Source organism: Lagenorhynchus albirostris, chromosome 14 (genome assembly GCF_949774975.1).
Source record: "Lagenorhynchus albirostris chromosome 14, mLagAlb1.1, whole genome shotgun sequence".
NCBI lineage: Eukaryota > Metazoa > Chordata > Mammalia > Artiodactyla > Delphinidae > Lagenorhynchus > Lagenorhynchus albirostris.
In genome coordinates, this window is record NC_083108.1 from 76,693,190 (window position 1) to 76,713,650 (window position 20,461).

A 20,461-nucleotide genomic window follows, 5' to 3' on the forward strand; every position below is an offset into this window, starting at 1 on the left:
TTCAAGTAAACCGAAAAATGGTCAGCACGGACACAGCCTGAAAAGAGAATGGACTTTCTTATGAAGTTGTGTCAAAGGGGAAGAAAGATGTCATTGGGACCTCAGCACCAGAGGCTCAGGAGCCTCGAGATTTAAAAAAAACAACCACCATGAATGGTTTTCCAGTTTTCCTTTAAAAGTGGTAAGTCTTGCTCTCAGATAAGGCAAAGACCAAACCAAACCAGACCAAACCAAAAATGTCTCCAAGAGCAACAAAACAAAATAAACCCCCAAACTAAAAAACTCCATAAAACTCTCAAATCAAAACCCCAAACACGAAAGCTCAACACACAGATCTGAGTGCAAAAGACAAAAAAAGAAATTGCACGTTCTGGCAGCAGGGCTCCTAAGCTGGATGTTCTTCAAAGTTTTCGCTCCAGCCTCAGGAAAGTTCTAAATATATGTAAGTGTATTTGCTGCCCTAAAAATAGTGTCACATTGAGTCACTTCTCCAAATAAGTCCTGTAATATATCAGGGGGTGGCTGTGTTGTTAGTGTGGGAAGGATGGTTGACGGTTGTGGGGTAAAAATAACAGCACTTGTGTTTGTATGAGGCTTGAGGTTTTTCCAAATGCGTTCCTCTTTGTTATTATCCTTCGATCCTTGCAACAGCTCCCAGAGGTGGTTGGGGCAGAGGTAGTTTCTCCCCATTTGGCAGATGAGAAAGACGAGGCCCAGAGAGGTCAAGCAGCTTGCTCAAGGTTACTCAGCGTGTTAGTGTCACGGCCTGGGGAACTCAGGTCTCCTTGAGACCTGGGTGTGGCCTTGGATGCTGCAGCATTGGGCATGCACACAAGCGCTCACACCACTTATGCACACACGTGAACGCAAGGCATACACGTGCACACATTCGTGTGCACGCACACGCATAGGCGAGTGCGCGCACACACATGTTCTACCTGCGCTGGCTGTCACGGGCTGCAGCCAGACCGTGGACTTCTGTGTCACCTCGGGGGAGGGGAGGCCCTTTACGGGGAAATAAACGCAAGGGTTTCGGGTACCTAGAGGGGAGAATGGATGGTGCCCTATGTCTCCCTGAAGGAGGGGTGAGGGGGACCTACTGGAGGCCACCAGGATAGGGTGGGAAGGAGAGAGGCAGGGAGAGGGAGGACTGAGATGTTGGCCTTGAGCACTGAAGGAAGGCTGACCACCAGGGACTCAGCTGTCCCCTGGATATGGAATGTAGGCAAGTTTGGCAATGTGTGGTTGGCTGAAAGAAAACCAAGAGGGATGTTGTGCAGAACACAGCCTCTAACCACCAGCCAGCCATGGCATCCAATGCCCAACTTAAGACCTGTTCCGTGGTGGAGGAAACACTGAGATGCTCTCACAGAAAGGCAGCTCTGTATGCACATGCCTTATGTTCTCTACTTCGGGGGGATTTAAGGGTTTTTCAAGGGTAATTTTGGTTACGGGTGTTTGTCACCTTATGAAATATCTTTAGAACCGAACCCCATGTTAGATGCCGTTTTACCAGGAACATCTTTTGACCTCAGGCATTTTTCACCTTATGAGATATCCTTTTTTTTTTTTTTTTTGCCTGCACTGTGTAGCTTGTGGGATCCTATAGTTCCTAACCAGGGATTGAACCCAGGCCCTCAGCAGTGAAAGCGCCAAGTCCTAACCACTAGACAGCCAGGGAATTCCCGAGCTCTCTTTTGAGGTCAGCCTCCACGTTAGTGGATGCAACGCCATCAGATGGAAAAGTTCTAGGGAAACAAACTCACTGATTCTGAATGTACGTTTCCAAAGGGCGGCCATGGGAAGAACTGGTATTTACACAGTGCACAGCTTTTCATAGGATGCTGACATCTGTTTTCTAATTCGATTCTTACAGATTAGAAAATTCATGCAGGTGGAATAAACCCAGGGTGATGGAAAAAGAAACTGAGGCACAGGGCTGTGAAGTGACCAAAGACCAAATAATCCGCCCCAGAGGACGACAGACGCTCACCGGCTAAAATCAGTCACAAATGAACTTCAGGTCACAAAACTACCCAGAACTCAGATGTGAGCCCCAGATGCCAAAAGACAATTTTCAGTTACCCTCACAGGGTGTCATGGGACACTGGAGGGTCTTTCACTTACTTCCGTTCCTCGTGCACAGAGTTGGGGTGCCTCATTTCCATCAAGGCACAGCCAAATTTCTGGAGGCCGAAAGAGACAAGCAAAATGTGAGGCAGGCGTGATGAAATCTGGAACGGGGTCGGGGAGAGGCTCTGGGGACCTAACCGGCAAAAGGGGAGCCTGATGCCCGGGGGCCAGGGCGTCGGGGGCTCAGGCTGGGCAGCAGTGCTCCATGTGGAAGAGGGCTGTTTATAAAGGGCTACAGGTGTGGACTCCCCTCACCTCCCCCCAGCACACAAATCCCCTTCGTGGTTTTCTACAAAAATACTGTCCCTGCTTCTTTCATCTGGAGCAGGGGACACCAAGCTCTTGATCGCAGCATCCATTCCAAAGAGGTAGCTCACTCGGGTGACAGCGTTTTCACTAGGGATCGGCTAGTCAGTGGACCCCCATAGACCGAAGACTTGCAAGTGTCCAGTCTTGGCAGAACTTGGACCCAAACTGAGGTCACTGGCTTTGAGGCTTTGGAGGATCTGCTACTGAATAGCAGGTGTAACCGACGCCCCTCTTTTCTGCTGGTGGAAACACGTGCCAGAACAGGTAGAAGCTCATCTCACCTCCCCATTCTCAGGGGGGTCTCCGTTTCCAAAGGTGCTGGTAACCACCAGGGCCAGAGTTTCGTGCTCCAGGTGTACAATGTCATATTCTTCCATGGACATCACCTACGTGGCAGAATGAGGGGTGGGGAGAGGAAGGAAGAAGGTGATGAGAAGAGAGAAGGGGTAGGAGAGAACAAAGTGATGGGGGAAGAGAAGAGAGAGAGGAAGAAGATGAGTCATCTTGAGCCATCTCCTCTGGAAGGAGATCCAAAGGTTCTGGGTGCCACTATTTCCATGGGCTCAAGTGGGTAGAACTAATAGCTTGTTGGCAGTGTGGGACCTTTCTGTGGTCACCTGTGGCCTGAAGGACTATGGAGAGTCTGGGGCAATGGGTTGGCTGTCAGTAAAGACAGTTTTTTTTTTTTTTTTTTTGCGGTGCGAGGGCCTCTCACCGTTGTGGCCTCTCCCATTGCAGAGCACAGGCTCCGGATGCGCAGGCTCAGAGGCCACGGCTCACGGGCCCAGCCGCTCCGCGGCATGTGGGATCCTCCCGGACCGGGGCACGAACCCACGTCCCCTGCATCGGCAGGCGGACTCTCAACCACTGCACCACCAGGGAAGCCCCCGTAAATACAGATCTTGATTAAGACTCCTGGGCTTCTTACAACCAAAGGATGCTGGAATCTTCTTGATCACATTTAGGCTGGGAACGACCCAGCTGGATTTGACCAATTGTCTGCTCCGCTTCCTTTCTAATCCTCCGTCCAGCAGTGTGGAGGACCTGGCCCAAACAGGTCTGAGATCCCCGCCTTAGGGAAACATTGTTTTGCCCTATATCTTAGCATTACTTGAGCAACATTTCTCAAAGCAGGTTCTAGGCAAGGCTAGTCTCCTGAGATGCTCTTTAAAAATAAGTGATCCGGGCTTCCCTGGTGGTGCAGTGGTTGGGAGTCCGCCTGCTGATGCAGGGGACGCGGGTTCGTGTCCCGGTCCGGGAGGATCCCGCATGCCGCGGAGCGGCGGGGCCCGTGAGCCATGGCCGCTGGGCCTGCGCGTCCGGAGCCTGCGCGTCCGGAGCGTGCGCTCCGCGACGGGAGAGGCCACAGCGGCGAGAGGCCCGCGTACCGCAAAAAAAAAAAAAAAAAAAAAGTAAGTGATCCATAAGCAAAGATCTTTGGGAAACATTTATATTCTCTCCCCTCCTCTTTTGGGAATGATAACACGTACGTGCAGATTAAAGGCTCTGAGAATTCCTGCAGCAAGGAAACCCACTGAATTGTATTAAAGGCAGAGCTTCCCAAACTGACTCCAGAATTGTCTTTCATAAACTTTCTAGTATTTTGCTCTTGGGATGGGGGTTATGATTCCCGGACTCCTGGAGGGTTCCCGGGGAGAGAAGCATCAGAGTCCGCTGAAATACATGCAAATGTGCGTGAGTGAGTTGATGGGCATCTTCAGATGTGCTATCACCCATTCTCAAAGGATTCTTCTTTGCTGAATTCTTTCTCTCCCCTCCCCAACTTTACCATGAAGGGTCAGAGAGCTGGCACTGCCCCCTACCCACCTTGGCGTCAAAGGCATGTTTGAAGATCTCACACAGCGTTTTGGCATAAGCCTGCGATTTGCCCGTCTCTGTGGCGTACAGGATGGTAGCCTTGACCCTCTTGGCCATGGCTTGTCCCATCAGCTTGGCTGAGAACTTGACGGCTCTGGAGGGGAGAGGATGGAGAGGAAAATGGGAAATGCAGAAAGGAGGGAGGATGCCACGCTGGGACTTTTGGGCAAGAACCATGATCCATGAACTTTCTCTCCTAATCTTTGATGGCTTCAGGGATACTCAAAGTGCAAGTTTAGGTGCCATATGGATCCCTTTCTTAAGTCACTCCAGACCAACTGGTCATGAGCTAACATGGTTCGTTTTATTAGTTTGTTACTTGATTAATTGATCCCGGTCTTGAGAACCTTGGTTTGCCAAGCATTGCCCCAAAAGATGATGAGTCATTCCTTCAGTCATTTGTTCATTCATCAAGTGTTTGTTGGGTGCCTAGCTATGTGCCAGGCATTGTTATAGGAATGGAAACACAGAGAAATGGCTGTCATGGGGCTTACGTTCGTGTGTGTGTGCATGTGTGTGTGTGAGCGTGTGCGTGCGTGTGTGTGTGTGAGTGTGAGAGAGAGAGAGAGAGAGAGGGAGAGAGAGGGAGAGGGTGGGGAGAGAGAGAGAGAGAGAGAGAGAGAGAGAGAGAGAGAGAACGAATCACTAATAAATCAGCAGGTATTGAGCTAGAAGGGATTTTAGAGGTTCATAAATCCACAAAGGAAGGACCAAGTCTGGTTGAAGCAGCCATGCACATCCAGGGTCTTGCAGAGGCTGAAACTTACCAGGCACTAAATACGTATCAAAAGAAGGAATGGATTTTAAACATACGGCTACCACCAAAGCCCTGGGGAGTTTAAATGTCAAGTCGAGGCTCTTTCTAGTTAAATGGAGAATTCAGAACCGGTGTTTCTTCCTTCCCATCTGTGAATGCCTGGGCTCACCTTCCGAGCGAGCATCCCTGTTCTAACTAGGAATCTCTGAGTAGACAAATTGCTAGTTACCCCCACCTGGGGATTATCGGTGGTAAATTCCTCATTTTTTAGAATCAGGGAAACCACCCACGCTGCGGAGCTAAAGGGGGAGAAACAGAAGAGAATAAAAGGTGCCTGGAGGGTTCCCTTTGAATGATCGGATTGTAAAAAAGCACCTATAATTAACTCCCATTGTTTCTACCCCGAACTTAACAGCGCAATTAATTCTTTAGATTTTCCCCTCCCTTCGTCCCTCAGAAACAGTTTGAACTGAACTGAAGCCAAAGGCTGCTGTTCCTGAGAATTTGTGATGCTCTTGTTAGGGAAAGAATGGCTGCTGATGCATTCTTGCTTGGCCGCAGATAAAGTTAGGTGGAAGAAGAAAGGGGAGGGAGGGAGAGAAGGGAGAGATCCTGTGGACCATATTAGTGGAGCCAGGATCCAGGTTTCAGTCCCTGCAAGATCTACCAGTCACCTGTTGAGAGCTGGACCCAAGGGGCTGAGGAAAGTGACTAAGTAGCTCGGTGCATACTAGCCCTTCTGCCAAAAAGTGAGCTCCAAATAGAGGGTCTCTGCTGAGTGGATCAGGGAGTTCTCTATCTTTAGACAGAAAGCTGGCATCCCCATTAACCCATCTGTGAACCCCACCCCACTTGTCAGCCGGTCCCCTGGCTGACCACGAGTTCTTCAGGACAATTACTCTTCAAAAGCCTTGGTCCCTAACCCGCTTCCCTCCCTCCTTTTCTCAGTGAAGTCTTATTCATTTCATTCTTCAGCTCAATTGTCATCTCCTGCGGGAAGCCCCTTTTGACCTCCCAAACTGGCTGACGTCTATTTTATGGCCCCATGAATCGTTCCTTGGTGGTAGCTGTGAGCTTCATGAGGGCGGGACCACATTATCTGGCTCATCATGGCATCTCTGGAGCCCAGCACAGTGCCGGGCACCGAGTAGGCACTTAGTATCCATTTGTTGGCTGAATGAGTGAATGAGCGAGTGAAATGAGACCCAGCCCTGGGCGAGAGGCCTCTCTAGGCAGTGGTGGGCTGGAGCCAGCTTGTCCTAGCTCCTCCCGACTCTGGCTTCAGTGACTTCCTGTTGAGAGCTTGAAATTGGCCACAGTGGGAGTATTTACACCACGGAAATGGGCAAAGGTTACAAATCTATTATCATTGTTATGGCCAACTTTACTAATTGGAGAGCTGGTTTATCAACACAACTCTGTCTCCAGGACAAGAATTTAGGAGAGTGGGGGGAGGAAAGTGAGGTTGGGAAAGAGAAGAGTCATGGTGATGTTTGCATCCCAGACTCGGAGGCAAAGGAGGCACGAGGGGGTTGGAGAAAATGGAGAAATCATGTCACACAAGAGGGCAGGGGTGCAAGCATGTTTCCAGCCTTCTTTTCTGGGGCTCTCTGAATGCGGGGGCACATCCATCCCCCATCCCCACCTACTTTAGGAGACTTACTCTGCCAGCTTCTTGAAGCCAATGGCTCGCCGCTTTGTGGGGGTCCCGTTGGTACCTTTCCAGATGTGGGTGTTCCAAGGGTCAGGCTGGGAAGAGAGGACTATGGTCACTGCAGTGAGGGACCCTGGCTCCTCTTGGGAGTTGCTCAGGGCTCCCTGGGGGCTTGTGGCTGTCCAGCTACGTCCAACCCTTAGCCCCTGAAGGGAACGATTCTGTCAGTGGTGACCCCAGGGGTCCTGGCACAGAGTGGCTGGTCCAGCCTCCCTGCACTGTCCGGCTAGACCTTCCCGCTCATCCCTCAGAATCCCTCTCAAACACTCTCCTCGTGACCCCGGACTACTCATTTCATCTCCATTCGCCTTTCAGCTTGAGCTGTGCTGTTCAACATGGTGGCCACACTTGAGCATCCGAAATGCAAATTTGAGTTGAGACGTGCTCTAATCATAACACACACACCGGATATTGAAGACTTAGCACGAAAGAGGTGGGGAGGGGCAGGACCTGGTATTCGAAGGAGGGGGTGAGTCGGTAGTTGAGCATCTCTTGGTGGAAGACGGGGGTGATGCTGCCAGACATGGGGGGCACGATCCACACCCAGTCAGCGGGGCAGCCTCCCCGGCAGTGGTATTCATTCTCCATGTGCTTAATGAAGGACTCGGTGGCAGAGTGGTGGTCAACGATGGTCACTTTGTCACTCTGTGGGAGGAGAGGGGACAAGGAGTCAGGAGGAAAAAGCAGCTGGGGTATTTTGGGACTCCCCTGCCCATAGAGCAGTGTTTCCCAAAGGCTGGTCCTGGAGATGATTCTAGACAGGTGATCCTCTGCATTGTTCTTTCAATCCTGATTAGACCCAGGAGAAACACCTCTCTTGCCAATCTTCCTCTGTCCTTCCTCCTTCTCTTTTTTTTTTTTTTTTTAATGAGAGAGGACGCTCAGGCAACTAGAATCCAACAACTTTGTGTTGTTTCCCTGTGTGTATTTGTTTATATATTTATTTAAATTTACAATTCTCTTCTATTTATGGCAAATGGTACTGGCTCTCCATTTATGATGGTGACACAAAATCCTCTTAAAATAAACAATTTTAAGTAATAAGGATGAGTTTATTAAAATGAAAACAAGTCAATCACAGCAGAGCTGGGCGGACTGAATGTCTGCGTAACCCAGCTGCAGGGCCCGTTGTAGTCGGCTGGCTTGGATTCTCACCTTGCCCAGGCAGTGTCTTCCCTTTCTGCCCACAAAACTCTGTCCCTTTCCTGCACTTCTCTTTCCCAATCATTCATCTCACTCATACCTCTGCTGCCTCTGGCTCGCCAATCTTCGTACCAGTCCACCAAAGCCCTCCTTCATTTTCAACAATTCCTAAAACTTCACGCCTCCAAGGTAGAGAGGGAAGGGAGGGGGCCTCCTTCTCCCTCATCCCATCTCAACTGGTCTCTTCCCTGGGATATACATTCCCCAGTATACCCAGTCTCCCTATTCCTGACATGGGGACCTATGGTTTATATTCATGTCTATACATGATTTGATATGTTCATTCTACTGCCTGTGGAGGCCTCCCATGTATGTCTATGAGGGTCTAGCTTCCCAAACCATCACCCTCAGAGGACAGAGCTGGTCTCTGCTACAGAGAGTGACCTCTATTCTGTGGGCCTCCTGGTTTGCCCAGGAGAATCCCAGATTATGTCTTTGTACTGTTACAATGATTAGTGGTGCCCCCCATTTGCTCTCAAAAGTGTCATGGTTTAGCCGATAATTTTTAAAGCTATCATACTGTATGTAATAGCATTTATCACGGAGCCACATGCATTGGGGGACCTATGCTTCTGATGATGATGATGAGTATCTGTTTCTGTTAGGTGAAAGGCTGAATGCCTAAGAAGTGGCAAGACACAGATGATGCTTGCCATTTCTATTTTTTTTTTTTTTTTGGCCGCGCCACGCATCCTGCAGGATTTTAGTTTCCCTACCAGGGATGGAACCCATGGCCCCTGCGGTGGAAGTGTGGGGTCTTAGCCACTGGACCACCAGGGAAGTCCCAGATGTTTGTCATTTCAATTCTAAAAAATCATAAGCAGGGCTTCTCTGGTGGCGCAGTGGTTGAGAGTCCACCTGCCGATGCAGGGGACATGGGTTCGTGCCCCGGTCCGGGAGGATCCCGCGTGCCGCGGAGCGCCTGGGCCCGTGAGCCATGGCTGCTGAGCCTGCACATCCGGAGCCTGTGCTCCGCAACAGGAGAGGCCACAACAGTGAGAGGCCCGCGTACCACAAGAAAAGAATAAAAATAAAAAAAGAAATCATAAGCAACAAGTCACAAAACCCCTATCTTTTTGCCTCTTTCTCAAATGGTCCCCACCCAAGATGCATCCTGGGGAGAAAGGCGTGCATGATGGGAAGTACACCTCACTGGTAGGCAGATCCCTGCAAGGATGGTTCCTGGAAGCTGGGCTCTTGACCTTCTGCCCCGAGTCTCTGAAAGGTTTTAGTTCCCCTTTGAGGCTTGGTAGCCAGGAGGTGTGCCCTGGCGCTACCTGGAAGCTGTACAGCACTGCGATGTTGATCTCCACCAGCGCCTGGTCCTTCCACAGGGAGGATGTCTTCCTCATGTCCAAGTTCATCTTCTTGGCCACTTCCTGAAAGGGGAAGGAAACACAGACTCATAGGCTGGGGCACCTCTGGATTTCAGACTAAAGAGGGACAGGGCTAGTGTCACCAATGAAATTCTTAATTAATCCATCAACTCATATGCAGACTAATTCACTTACTCAAATTTTTTTTTTTTTTTAATTGAGGACCCACTGGTAGCATCAAAAGACTAGAGGGACTTGGCTGGCCCTTTTATTATTGAGCTTACCTTCTAGTGGGGGAGAGAAATAGTTAATATTGTGATGAGTGCTAATTCCTAGGAAGAAAATAAGGTGAGGAAATGGGATAAAGAGGGATATGCGGGCAAGATGAATTGAACCAGGATAGTCAGGGAAGGACCACTGCAGAGGTGGCATACAGGTGAGTCCCAAATGATGAGAAGAAGCAAGACATTTGTAAATCTTGGGAGGGAATGTTCTATGCAGAGAGAACAGCATATGCAAAGACCCTGGGGTGGGATCAGGCTTGCGCTGAGGTACAGAAAGAAGGTCAGTGTATTTGGAGGGTAGGGAGCCAGGGGGAGTTGGTGAGAGAGAGATGCAGGACTGGTTACGCTAGATGTGCTAAGGAGTGAGGATTTTATTCCAAATATGATGAGGAGGGTCTTTGGGGGACTTTAAGGAGAGATGTGGGTCTGGGAGTGACATGAGCTGCTTTCTAGTAGGAAAAGCTCTCCACCCGTCCTGTTCCACCTCCAGAGTGGCTACTGCCTGGAATCTAGATCATGGGTATTTTGAGTTCATGGGGATGCCTGCCTACTCCACTTGACAGATGAGGAAACTGAGGCTCAGAGAGCTGCAGAGACTTGCTCACAGGCCACAGAGCCAGTTGGCCTCGGGGCTGGAGCCCAGGGAGATGCCTAACGCCCAAGACCTGGGAGCGGCTCCCCAGCCAGAAGATTCCTTTCGCAAAACAACTTGGAGAAAACAACTCCTGACATTTAGGTTACAGCTCCAGATAAGCTGATGTCAGGAGTAGGGAAGACCCAATAGCACATCCATTAATTAGAGCCTGGCTTCTCACTTCCTCTGTCAATTCTAATCACTTGTGGGAACCTAGGTCTCATTATGGGGTTAGAATGTGACAATTTCTCAAGTTTGGGTAAATCGCTTCCCAGCCCCAGATGTCAACATTTGTACATAATGGCAGTTAGAACTGGAAGGCTGGGGTGGGAGCGTGTCTCATTTAAGTTACCCAGTGACTACTCTTTGCAATTGAAATGTAAGCAGGGATCACGAAAGCAGACATTAACTTACTCTTCTGAGGCTGAGGCGTTAGGGTCTGTTTGGGGTCTTTTAACGATGATACAAACACAGAGAGTAAGAAATTCGCTGCTTTACACAAATACATATAAAACTTGAGTTATTTTATAAAAGAAGAGCGTGTGTACAGCCAGTCATGCTGCTATTGTTACTTCTACAGCATTATTTTGGTTAAAAGAAGAGAAATTAGTTGCAAGAAAGTGCAAAAAAATATATATATGACTTTAAAAATTCCCAAATATTACTTGAGCCACAGTTCTGGAAATTGCCTGGAAATGCTTTTTCCTTTCCTGCCAGGAGTTTGTATAAATCACTGGCTTCCCAGTAGAATCTTCTGGGGAGCTTTGAAAATTACTGGTGCCCAGGCTCCACCCTGGAGCACTTTCATCCAAATTCTGGGGAGTGGGACCCCAGCATAATAAAACTCCCTAGGTTAATTCCAGTGTGTGGCGAGGCTGAGGACCCCTGGTTCTGTTTTCCAGGCCAGCACCCATGGAATTTTAAAAAATTGAGATAAAATTGACATATAACATTATGTGTATTTCAGGTGTGAGAGATATTGGTTTGATACATTTATATATTGCAATGTGATTACCGCTGTCGGGTTAGTTAACACCTTCATCCAATCGCATAATTACCATTTCTTTTTTGTGGTGAGAACAATTAAGATCTAGTCTCTTAGCAACTCTGAAATTTATAACAGTATCATTGTTGAGCATAATCACTGTGCTGTGCATTAAATCTCCAGGAATTATTTATCTGCTAGTTGCAGGTTTGTACACTTCCACAACATCTTCCCCAGTTCTCCTGCCCCGCCTCCCCAGCCCCTGGGAATCACCACTCTACTCTCTGTTTTGGGGACTTTGGCTTTTTTAGATTCCACATATACGTGAGATCACGTAGTATTTGTCTTTCTCTGTCTGATTTCTCTCACTTAGCATAATGCCCTTAAGGTCCACCCAGGTGAACACCCACGGATTTTAACAGTATAAACCTAATGCTTGTTTCCGAGTTCGAATTTTGCCCTGTGCTTTATTTACTGTGTGACGTAGGCTCAGCATTTAACTTCTGTTTCTCAGCGTCCTCTTTTGAAACAAGGCCAATCACAGCAGACTGTGGTTCCAGACAACATTTGCTGACAAAACCGCAGCAATCCTGACGCTTTCACCAAAGTGGAGCTCCAGGGAGCAGTCCGCCTCAGCACTCTTTTGTGGATCAGGATGACTCAGCCCTGGAGAGAATCAGAACCTCCACCCAGAAATGTACATGGTGGGGAATCACTGTCAAGCCTTGTTTTTTAAGAAAAGAGACCAAAAGTGTCCCATGTTCATGGGTCGTTCTCAAAACCTTCTAACAAGGCTTGACACTGACAGGCAGTGCTGTGGAATGCGTATGAACTCGGATCATAAAGCCAGACTGCCGGGGCGGGGGAGGGAGGGAAGAAAAAAAAGCCAGACTGGGTTCACATCCCAGCTCTGCCACTCCCTAGCTGTATGATCTTGAGCTCGTCCTCATTTTAACCCTCCCAAAGGCCTCAGTTTCCTCATCTGTGAAAGGGGAATTATCACACCTGGGTGTTGTGGTAAGGATTAAATGAGCACCTAATACACGCAAAGTTCTTGGAGTGCTGCCGAGCACATAGTACACGTACTCTTCTTTTTGTTTTTTTTTGTAGTACACATACTCTTAATGCCACGGAAGGCTTCAGAAAGGCCAGGGGGCATCCCCAGAATTGCAGATTCTGTTTTAACCTCTTCTAGTTTCCAAGCCCCAAAGCTCAGCTGTGGGAAAGGACAGCTGAGCCCATCCCCTTTGCCTTCTGCTTCTGCATCATGACGACCAAGAAGGGACTTCACCTCCAGGATGTTGTATCGGGAGCTGTCACAGTAGTCGCGGACGCCAATCTCTGTGCCCATGTACCAGCCGCTGAAGGGACAGGCGCTGAACTCCAGGCCGCCGATCTCCAGGAGCATGTTTGACACAGCGGGGAGGCCGTACCACTTCAGCCCAAGGTCCTTGAACCACTCCAACCTGCAGAGAGCAACACAGCCCAGCTCACCATGGGGCAGGAGCCTCATGGGAAGACACACAGGCGGGATATCCTTAGTCTGGGGATGCTGAAATGCCAGTGAGTGACTGGGACTTACTATGCCAGGATCTAATTCCTGGGCTCATGTGAGACCTGTGGGATCACAGCTTCCACAGCTGGGGCCTGAGAATATGCACTTTAACATGTTTCCCAGGTGATTTGGGTGGACATCCAGGCCTGGGAACCATTGCCTTGGGCTGCTGTTTATCTCCTAAACCCACCCTGAAGGTGAATCCAGGAGAAAGTGAGCATTGCTGAGCTCCTTCTGACCTCAGGACCTTTGCACAGCAGTTCCTTCCTTCTCCTTTCCTTCTGTGCCTGTTCAGCTCTTACCCACCTTTCATTCTCAGCTAAAATGCTATTGACTCTGGGAAGCCTTCCCTTATGCCTGATCTGGGTTGGGTCAGGAAGCTTTATGCCTCTAGGTACCATAAAATTTATTTTGCAGCACTTTATTGGAATTAAGTGGTTATTTGGGTAACTGATCTCCTCTTTGAGACTGAAAGCACCATGGAGGCAGGGACCAAGTCATCTACAAAACCCAGCACAATGCCTGGGAATAATAAATAGTATCGAATGAGTGAATGAATGAATGAAGGCCAAGTTTCACCAGGGAGACTGGGTAAGTTTCCAGATATTGGGCAGTGTCAGGAGCCTCAGGTCACTTGCTCCCTCTCCAGGGCCTGGACTAGGGTGAGGCAAGTAAGGCACTAGCCTTGGGTGCAAAATTTAAGGAGGCACCAACAAACCCAGGGATCAATATCAATATTATTAATTTATTTACACAATATTCCAAATTAATTCAATGTTTTTTTAAAAAAATCAAAATTAATGCAAAAAAAATCCATGACAAACAAAATATCAAAACTTTAAATAGGGCTTCCCTGGTGGCGCAGTGGTTGGGAGTCCGCTTGCCAATGCAAGGGACACGGGTTCGTGCCCTGGTCCGGGAAGATCCCACATGCCGCGGAGCGGCTGGCCCGTGAGCCATGGCTGCTGAGCCTGTGCGTCTATAGCCTGTGCTCCGCAACGGGAGAGGCCACAGCAGTGAGAGGCCCGCATATCGCAAAAAAACCCACAAAAATAAAAACTTTAGATAAAGACAAGCTCCTACCTTGCCCTAACTCGCCTCACTTGTTTCCCCCTAATTTCAGCCCTAACCTGGTCTTTGTTTAAAGTTTTGATATATTCAAAAAGTTAATTTTTATTTTAAAAAATATTACATTAAAATACTATTTATCTTGATGATTGATTTTTTTTTTTTTTTTGGTGCTTCTCCCATCAATTTTGCCCCTGAGGCCAGGGTCTTACTGTGGAGTTTCTTTACTCTCGAAAAGTGTAAATTCTATTTGTGCTGCTGGCCACAGCCCTCACAGCCCCATCCTGGACCCAAATTGCTTTTGACCTTGAGCTGCGTCAGGTCACATAGAGTTTTAAACGGCTCCCTCTATTTAAAATTTGTGCCCACAACGACACAGGAGGGGCTTCTGCTCTTTCAGCCCTTAGGGTTGGAAAAAGGGCAGGTCCAGGTTGATGGCTTAGGAGTGGGGTAAGGAGGGAGCTTTTTTTTTTAATTGACGTATAGTTGATGTACAATATTATATAAGTTACAGGTGTACAATATAGTGATTCACAATTTTTAAAGGTTATACTCCATTTATAGTTATTATAAAATACTGGTTATCTTCCCTATGTTTTACTATATCTCCTTGAGGTTTATTTATTTTATACATAATAGTTTGTACCTCTGAATCCCCTACCCCTATATTGCCCCTCTCCCCTCTGGAAACCACTAGTTTATTCTCTGTATCTGTGAGTCTGCTTCTTTTTTGTTATATTCACTAGTTTGTTGTATTTTTTAGAGTCTACAGATAAGTGATATCATACAGTATTTGTCTTTCTCTATCTGACTTATAAGGAGGGAGATTTTGATTCAGAGAAGATGGTGGTCCCTAGGCTGGTGAAGGAGGAATTATTGATGTTGAGGGAGCCCACCTTGCCCTGGCCCATGATGAGGGTAGGAACCAAGACCCCCTTTCAGCCTCTGTCTGGGCTGCAGAGAGAGTCGGGGGTGCAGGGTTGGGTAGAGAGGGGCACTGGGTAAATCCAACCATCTTCACCCACCCCATGCCAGTCCCTCTTACTTGGGGTGCCTGATGGGCACTTCCAGCACCAGCTCTGGAGGAATCTGGAAGAGCTCAGGGTCATTGCCGTTGGCCTGGAGCAGGAGTGGCAGGACATCGAAGCGGCTCCTTGGGGGTTTCCAGCCCTGCTGGATGCAGATCTGCAACCAGACCTGCCAGGTCAGGCCACCATGCCCCAGACCCTCCAGACACAACAGCAATGGGGGGAGGGGCAGAGGTCCCAGTGCAAGCCTGCCAGCAGCCCCCCTGGAGGCTCTGGGTCACAGCCACCTTCTTTATGAAGTTATCCCTGCCATCATCACGTAACTAGTATAACTGTCTGTGGTCCCGCGGGACAGAAAGCAAACGTGTCCTCCAGCCCCTCACTTGGTTATGTTTTCCAGGTCTTCCCTGCCAACTGGGAACTCCGGGAGCAAGGGCTGAACTGACTCTTGCATCTGTGGTGCCCTCGCACAGGGCTGGGCACGCCTACGCACTTGCTCCGGAAGTGTTTGCATCTGGTGCCTAAGACATGAAGAAAATCTACCAGATTTGATGAGGGCAGATGTCTCAGAATGACCACATAAAATGCATCTGTTAGAGCAGCTATCCTATCGAAATATAAAGCGAGCCACATAGTAATTTAAAATTTTCTAGCAGCCACATTTTAAAAATTAAAAAAAAACAAACCCAGAGCAAAGCCCAGTGAAAATAATTTAAGTAATATATCATTTACAAAAGTTTTAATTTCAATAATATTTAATTAAATTAAATAATTATGGGGCTTCCCTGGTGGCGCAGTGGTTGAGAGTCCGCCTGCTGATGCAGGGGACACGGGTTCGTGCCCCGATCCGGGAAGCTCCCACATGCCGCGGAGCGGCTGGGCCCGTGAGCCATGGCCGCTGAGCCTGCGCGTCCGGAGCCTGTGCTCCACAACGGGAGAGGCCGCAGCAGTGAGAGGCCCGCGTACCGCAAAAAAAAAAAAAAAATTAAATAATTATGAATTATAGCACGATATTAATTATAGTAATAGTAATTAATTATAGTAACAGTAATTTATTAATACTGTGCTAAAAGCATTACTATATCAAATGTTAATATCATTATGTATTAATATATTATTATATATGGCATATATATAATATATATGGCATATATTAATAGTAATAATATTAATATATTAATAGTATATTTGACATTAAAATTAAATATGTAATTCATTTATTAATCCAATAAAATATAAAAATTTATAATATATAACCTAATTAAACACCAACTGTTTAATAATAAATTATTAAAATTAATATATTTAAATTTAACATAAAATTAACTATACTTATTAATACAATACATGTATTAATTTATTAACAAATAGAAATAGATTAGCCCGATATTATCCACAATATTATTTTTCAATAGGTAATCAAGATACAAATTACTAATGAGATCTTTTCCACTCTTTTTTTGTTCTCTGTCTCTGAGACCGTGTTATTTACACTGAGGGCACGTCTCAGTTTGGACTCGCCACATTTCAAGTGGTCACTAGCTACATGCAGCCAGTGGCTGCCGTACTGGGTGAGGGGTTTTGAAAGTTACAATTCTGTGGTTATGTTTGGGGTGACTCTTTCTGCTGAGTTAGTAGACAGAGGAAGCACAGAAGCGTGGGTTTAGAACATGTTGTGTCAGTGAGGTTTCGGGAGACAGAAGGAGAGGGAGAGGCCATGGTGTTTCTGTTCCGGCGGCCACAAGGACAAGGTCAGCCAAGTATACAGTTAGAGGTCAGCCAAGTGGAGCAGAGAGTCTGGCTGAGGCTAGAAGACACAGGTCTGACTCCTGGTCGCCCTGGTTATAGCCCCCTCCCCAGGATAATAATATTTTAGTAAGAAAAGCCACTTGCAAATGAAGTCAGCAGCCATGAGGGTGTGCGGTAGCCCTTGGCCTAAGCAGCTCCCTCGTGGGGTGGAGTTTGAGGGGGGTTTGAGGAAAGAACGAAGATAAAGCAGAATGGCGGCTGAGTGGGTGACAAATAAAGGAGGTACCAGGTCTGTGTGTGTGAGATATTCCAGGCGTGGGCTCTGCCTATTATGTCTCCTGTGGGCATAGCTGGCGGAAGCTTCCAGGCCTTACCTGTGCTATCTGTCCACATCACCACCTGGAAGGAGCCCTAGATGGGGAGAAGGTGGTATTCGTGTTCCTAGTGGCTTTTATGAACTGACTTGGGCTGCCAGCAACTGTGGTGACACTGGAGAGTCCAGTCTGTCCAGAGAGGGGTTGGGTAGGTAGAAATGTTGTACAAGGAAATGAATGAATGAATGAAGGGTATGAGTCTGACATATTACCCAACTCAGAAAAGATGATGCCAGACATGGCTTCCACATGTCAGTTCCTCTCCTCCCAGGGGAAGGCAGGAGATTGGAACTGTACTTCTAGCTTTTCTTCTGCTCCTTTAGTGGCCTTGGATAATGTGTTTGGCCTTGGTGAGACTCAGTCTACTCATACGTGAAATGGGGCAATAGTTCCCATCATGAGGCTCGGGCAAGGTAATGGCCTGAAAATGACCAATGACCAGCTGTAGCAGAACAAGCAGGACTAGAGGCAAACAGAGCAGGAGCTCTGGAGATGAGTAAGCTGTACCTCACCGACCACTCTCCCTACGATAATATTAAACTAAGAAAAGTCTGTGGATAAAGACAGTTTGGGAGGATGAGAGACCAGCTGGGGGAGGAGAGGGGGCACGCACCTCTGTGAGCTCCACGCTGGCTGGATCTCCCAGGATGGAGCCGTCAGGCTGCTTGTAGCCAGCATAGCGGATGAGCTGGGAGTTCCAGACTCGAAAGTCATGCTTGCCGTCGGTCCTCTGGGGAAATATGGTGATGGCAGATCTGTGGCGGAGAGAGGGGGACGTTTGGCACCAGGGCTGGGCTTGCGCTTTGGGGACATACTGGAAAAAGTGTCGCCCAGGCCAATGAGTGCATAAGGCTCAGGGCCCACGGTGCAGCTGTTGGAAGGGGAGGGACCTTGCTCTGTCTCTCCACTGGACCACTGGGTGAGGAAGGGTGGAGGATAGGAGGCCTGGTGTCAGCTCACTGAAGGAAAGAGAATGCTTCGCTAACTGGAGACTTTCAAACAATCTTGACTTGCGCCAGTTTTCCAGAAAGTTCTTTTGCAGCAGGTAATCCTCAGGGAAAAAAACATCAGATCCTGTTTCCTTTTAAGAGCTCACCACTGATTCCCAGTTTTAGTCTTTCTTTTACCACCATCATTATTTATTGTCCCATTTGCTCACCCCCTGTACCACAGCAAAGTCTACAGACGTACGATGAATAAGAAATCAACTTCCATCTGTACTCATATTTATTTACTTTGAAAGAAAACTGAAGATCACCCCTGGCCTTGCCCACCTAAACAGGCAAGCGTGAGACCGTGTACTATTATTAAATTGTAGAAGGATGTGGTTGCCTACGGAAGGCACCTCACTGGAGCCCTGCTCCCTTTCTGTTAAAAGGGAAATCAGGGCTTCTCTGGTGGCACAGTGGTTGAGAGTCCGCTTGCCAATGCAGGGGACACGGGTTCGTGCCCCGGTCCGGGAAGATCCCACATGCCGCGGAGCGGCTGGGCCCGTGAGCCATGGCCGCCGAGCCTGCGCGTCAGGAGCCTGTGCTCCGCAACGGGAGAGGCCACAACAGTGAGAGGCCCGTGTACCGAAGGAAAAAAAAAAAACAAAAAAGGGAAATCGACGTTTTGGAGAGGTGTTATAATGATGCCTTACCCTCTTTGGTACCATCAGAAGGATTGGAACAAATGGAAAGGAGAGTAATTTTTTCACGAAGTGGTTTGATATTATCTCCTTCCAGGAGCTCCTGTTACCTGGACCCATCAGTTCCATCCACGGACCAAATCCTAGGCTATGGAAACCACATCCTGGCTTGTGTCAACACGGGGATGACATCATAGGTCCAACCCAAAGCTCACAGATCTGCTCCCATTCACATCCTGCCCCTGGAATCCTGCCCTGCTGCTCCCTTGGTTGGAGTCTGTTTCTGCTGTCATGTACCCAATTTCAAGGCCCGATTCAAATTTGCTTTCTCCACACAGCATCCCCTGTCTTATCTAGTTCCCAGGGCCTCCCTTTTAGCATTTAGGTCATACTGTCTGCACAAGACAATATTGCATTTAATACTGCAGGGAGTGGTGTGTCACACCTCGGGGTGAGTCTAGGACCCAGGCTGAAGGCGGAAGTCATATAGAGCCAAAGATGCTCTTAAACATCTCTTAGCGAAGGTGCCATATTGGAGATGAACACAGACTGAGTAAAATTGTGAGCATTTCCCTCCAGCATTAAACCACACGGCTGTTTCTCTGGTTGAGCAGCAGATAAAGCCTGTTTGTGTTTGTTTATATATATTTAAAAAGTGTGTTTAGAAACTCCAGGATGCTTACTCTGTGTGTGGGAATGAGCCCAATGGAAGACATGGAACAGGTTTACACCTCCCATCTCCCAATCCTGCTAAGCATAATGTCGCAAAATGGCAAGTCTACTGCCCTGTACTGTTTGAATTACATCTCTCTCCCTCCCTTCATCTCCCTTGTCCACCTTCCTCCTTTATGCTTAGATAGTTTCTATATATGGTATACATTCTCTTATGGCCTCTCATCATGTCCAGATGTGTAGTTTCAAACTTGTAAAAAAAAAAAAAATTAGCCAAACATTTCATCAATAGAATATCTCATTTAGACCCACTCCCCCAATACAGAATTGAAAAAAGTAAAGGTGCACTGCCTACCCTTTGGCGATCCCCGCCCCATATTACCCCATCACAGCACCATTTGAAAACTACCAAAATAACCCATAAACTCCTTGAGGCCAAGACCTTGACTGGGCCCTCCTTTAATGTTAGGATATGCAGGAGGGCTCTTTATTGTTTTCTGAGGGGTGAGGTCTTTTAGGAAAAAGATCTGAATACTAATTTCCCAAGCAGGCCCTGGGCTTAAATTACAGGGTCTTTTCCTATTGGTGGGCTCAGCTGGCAAACACCATTTCCTTCTCAAGGAAGAGACTTGTCCAAGAAAGCCCATGCTTAATGCCAATAGGTCACTTTGGGGATGAGCTCAGTGTAGCCTGAGGGCTTGTGGGAATATCCCTGCAGTGGTCCTGCATGGCCCCAAGATGGGGCTGGTCCTCAGCTGCTGGGAACAGATGCAGGGGCAGGACTGAGGGAGTAGGATTAACAACTGTCACCGCCTGTCTGCGGGGGGGCCCCAGCTGTTCCCTTCTAGCTGCTCCTCTCCCAGCTGAGACTTGCCAGTGTGGAAGCCAGCAGCTCACATTGGCGCCTTCCTGCCTTGGCCTGTATCCTGTGGCTTTGTTCTTCACGGGGGGCAAGAGGAGTCCCAGGTGCGGCTCAGCTTGGTTGGTGGAACCAGAAACGGTGGTCCCCACGGCAGCGTGGAGAGAAATTGCCTTTTAAACCCAGGGAGCCTCAGAGGCGGCTCCAGGCAACAGAGCAGGAGCTGTTAAAAGCAGGTCACCACCCCACCGGCAATGGGATTTTCCTGTTCCTGGGAATCTGAAACATCCCTTCCTGTTTCCTCCCTGGGTGA

General features: G+C 48.2%; 1 protein-coding gene across 2 annotated transcripts in view; it reads right to left on the reverse strand.

Annotated features, from left to right (window-relative positions):
- The window catches only part of NOS1 (nitric oxide synthase 1), a 181,195-nt gene that overhangs the window by 28,422 nt on the left and 132,312 nt on the right, over positions 1 to 20,461 (reverse strand). The window contains exons 8-17 of one of the 2 annotated variants that reach the window (XM_060170349.1): positions 17,601 to 17,742; positions 14,882 to 15,021; positions 12,505 to 12,679; positions 9,272 to 9,373; positions 7,242 to 7,436; positions 6,741 to 6,826; positions 4,270 to 4,414; positions 2,724 to 2,828; positions 2,128 to 2,186; positions 939 to 1,040 (exon numbers count right to left, since the gene is read on the reverse strand). In XM_060170349.1, the coding sequence (XP_060026332.1) occupies positions 939 to 1,040; positions 2,128 to 2,186; positions 2,724 to 2,828; positions 4,270 to 4,414; positions 6,741 to 6,826; positions 7,242 to 7,436; positions 9,272 to 9,373; positions 12,505 to 12,679; positions 14,882 to 15,021; positions 17,601 to 17,742 (1,251 nt within the window). The remainder of the gene's footprint in view (positions 1 to 938; positions 1,041 to 2,127; positions 2,187 to 2,723; positions 2,829 to 4,269; positions 4,415 to 6,740; positions 6,827 to 7,241; positions 7,437 to 9,271; positions 9,374 to 12,504; positions 12,680 to 14,881; positions 15,022 to 17,600; positions 17,743 to 20,461) is intronic. The other variant, XM_060170350.1, reaches the window with a different exon arrangement.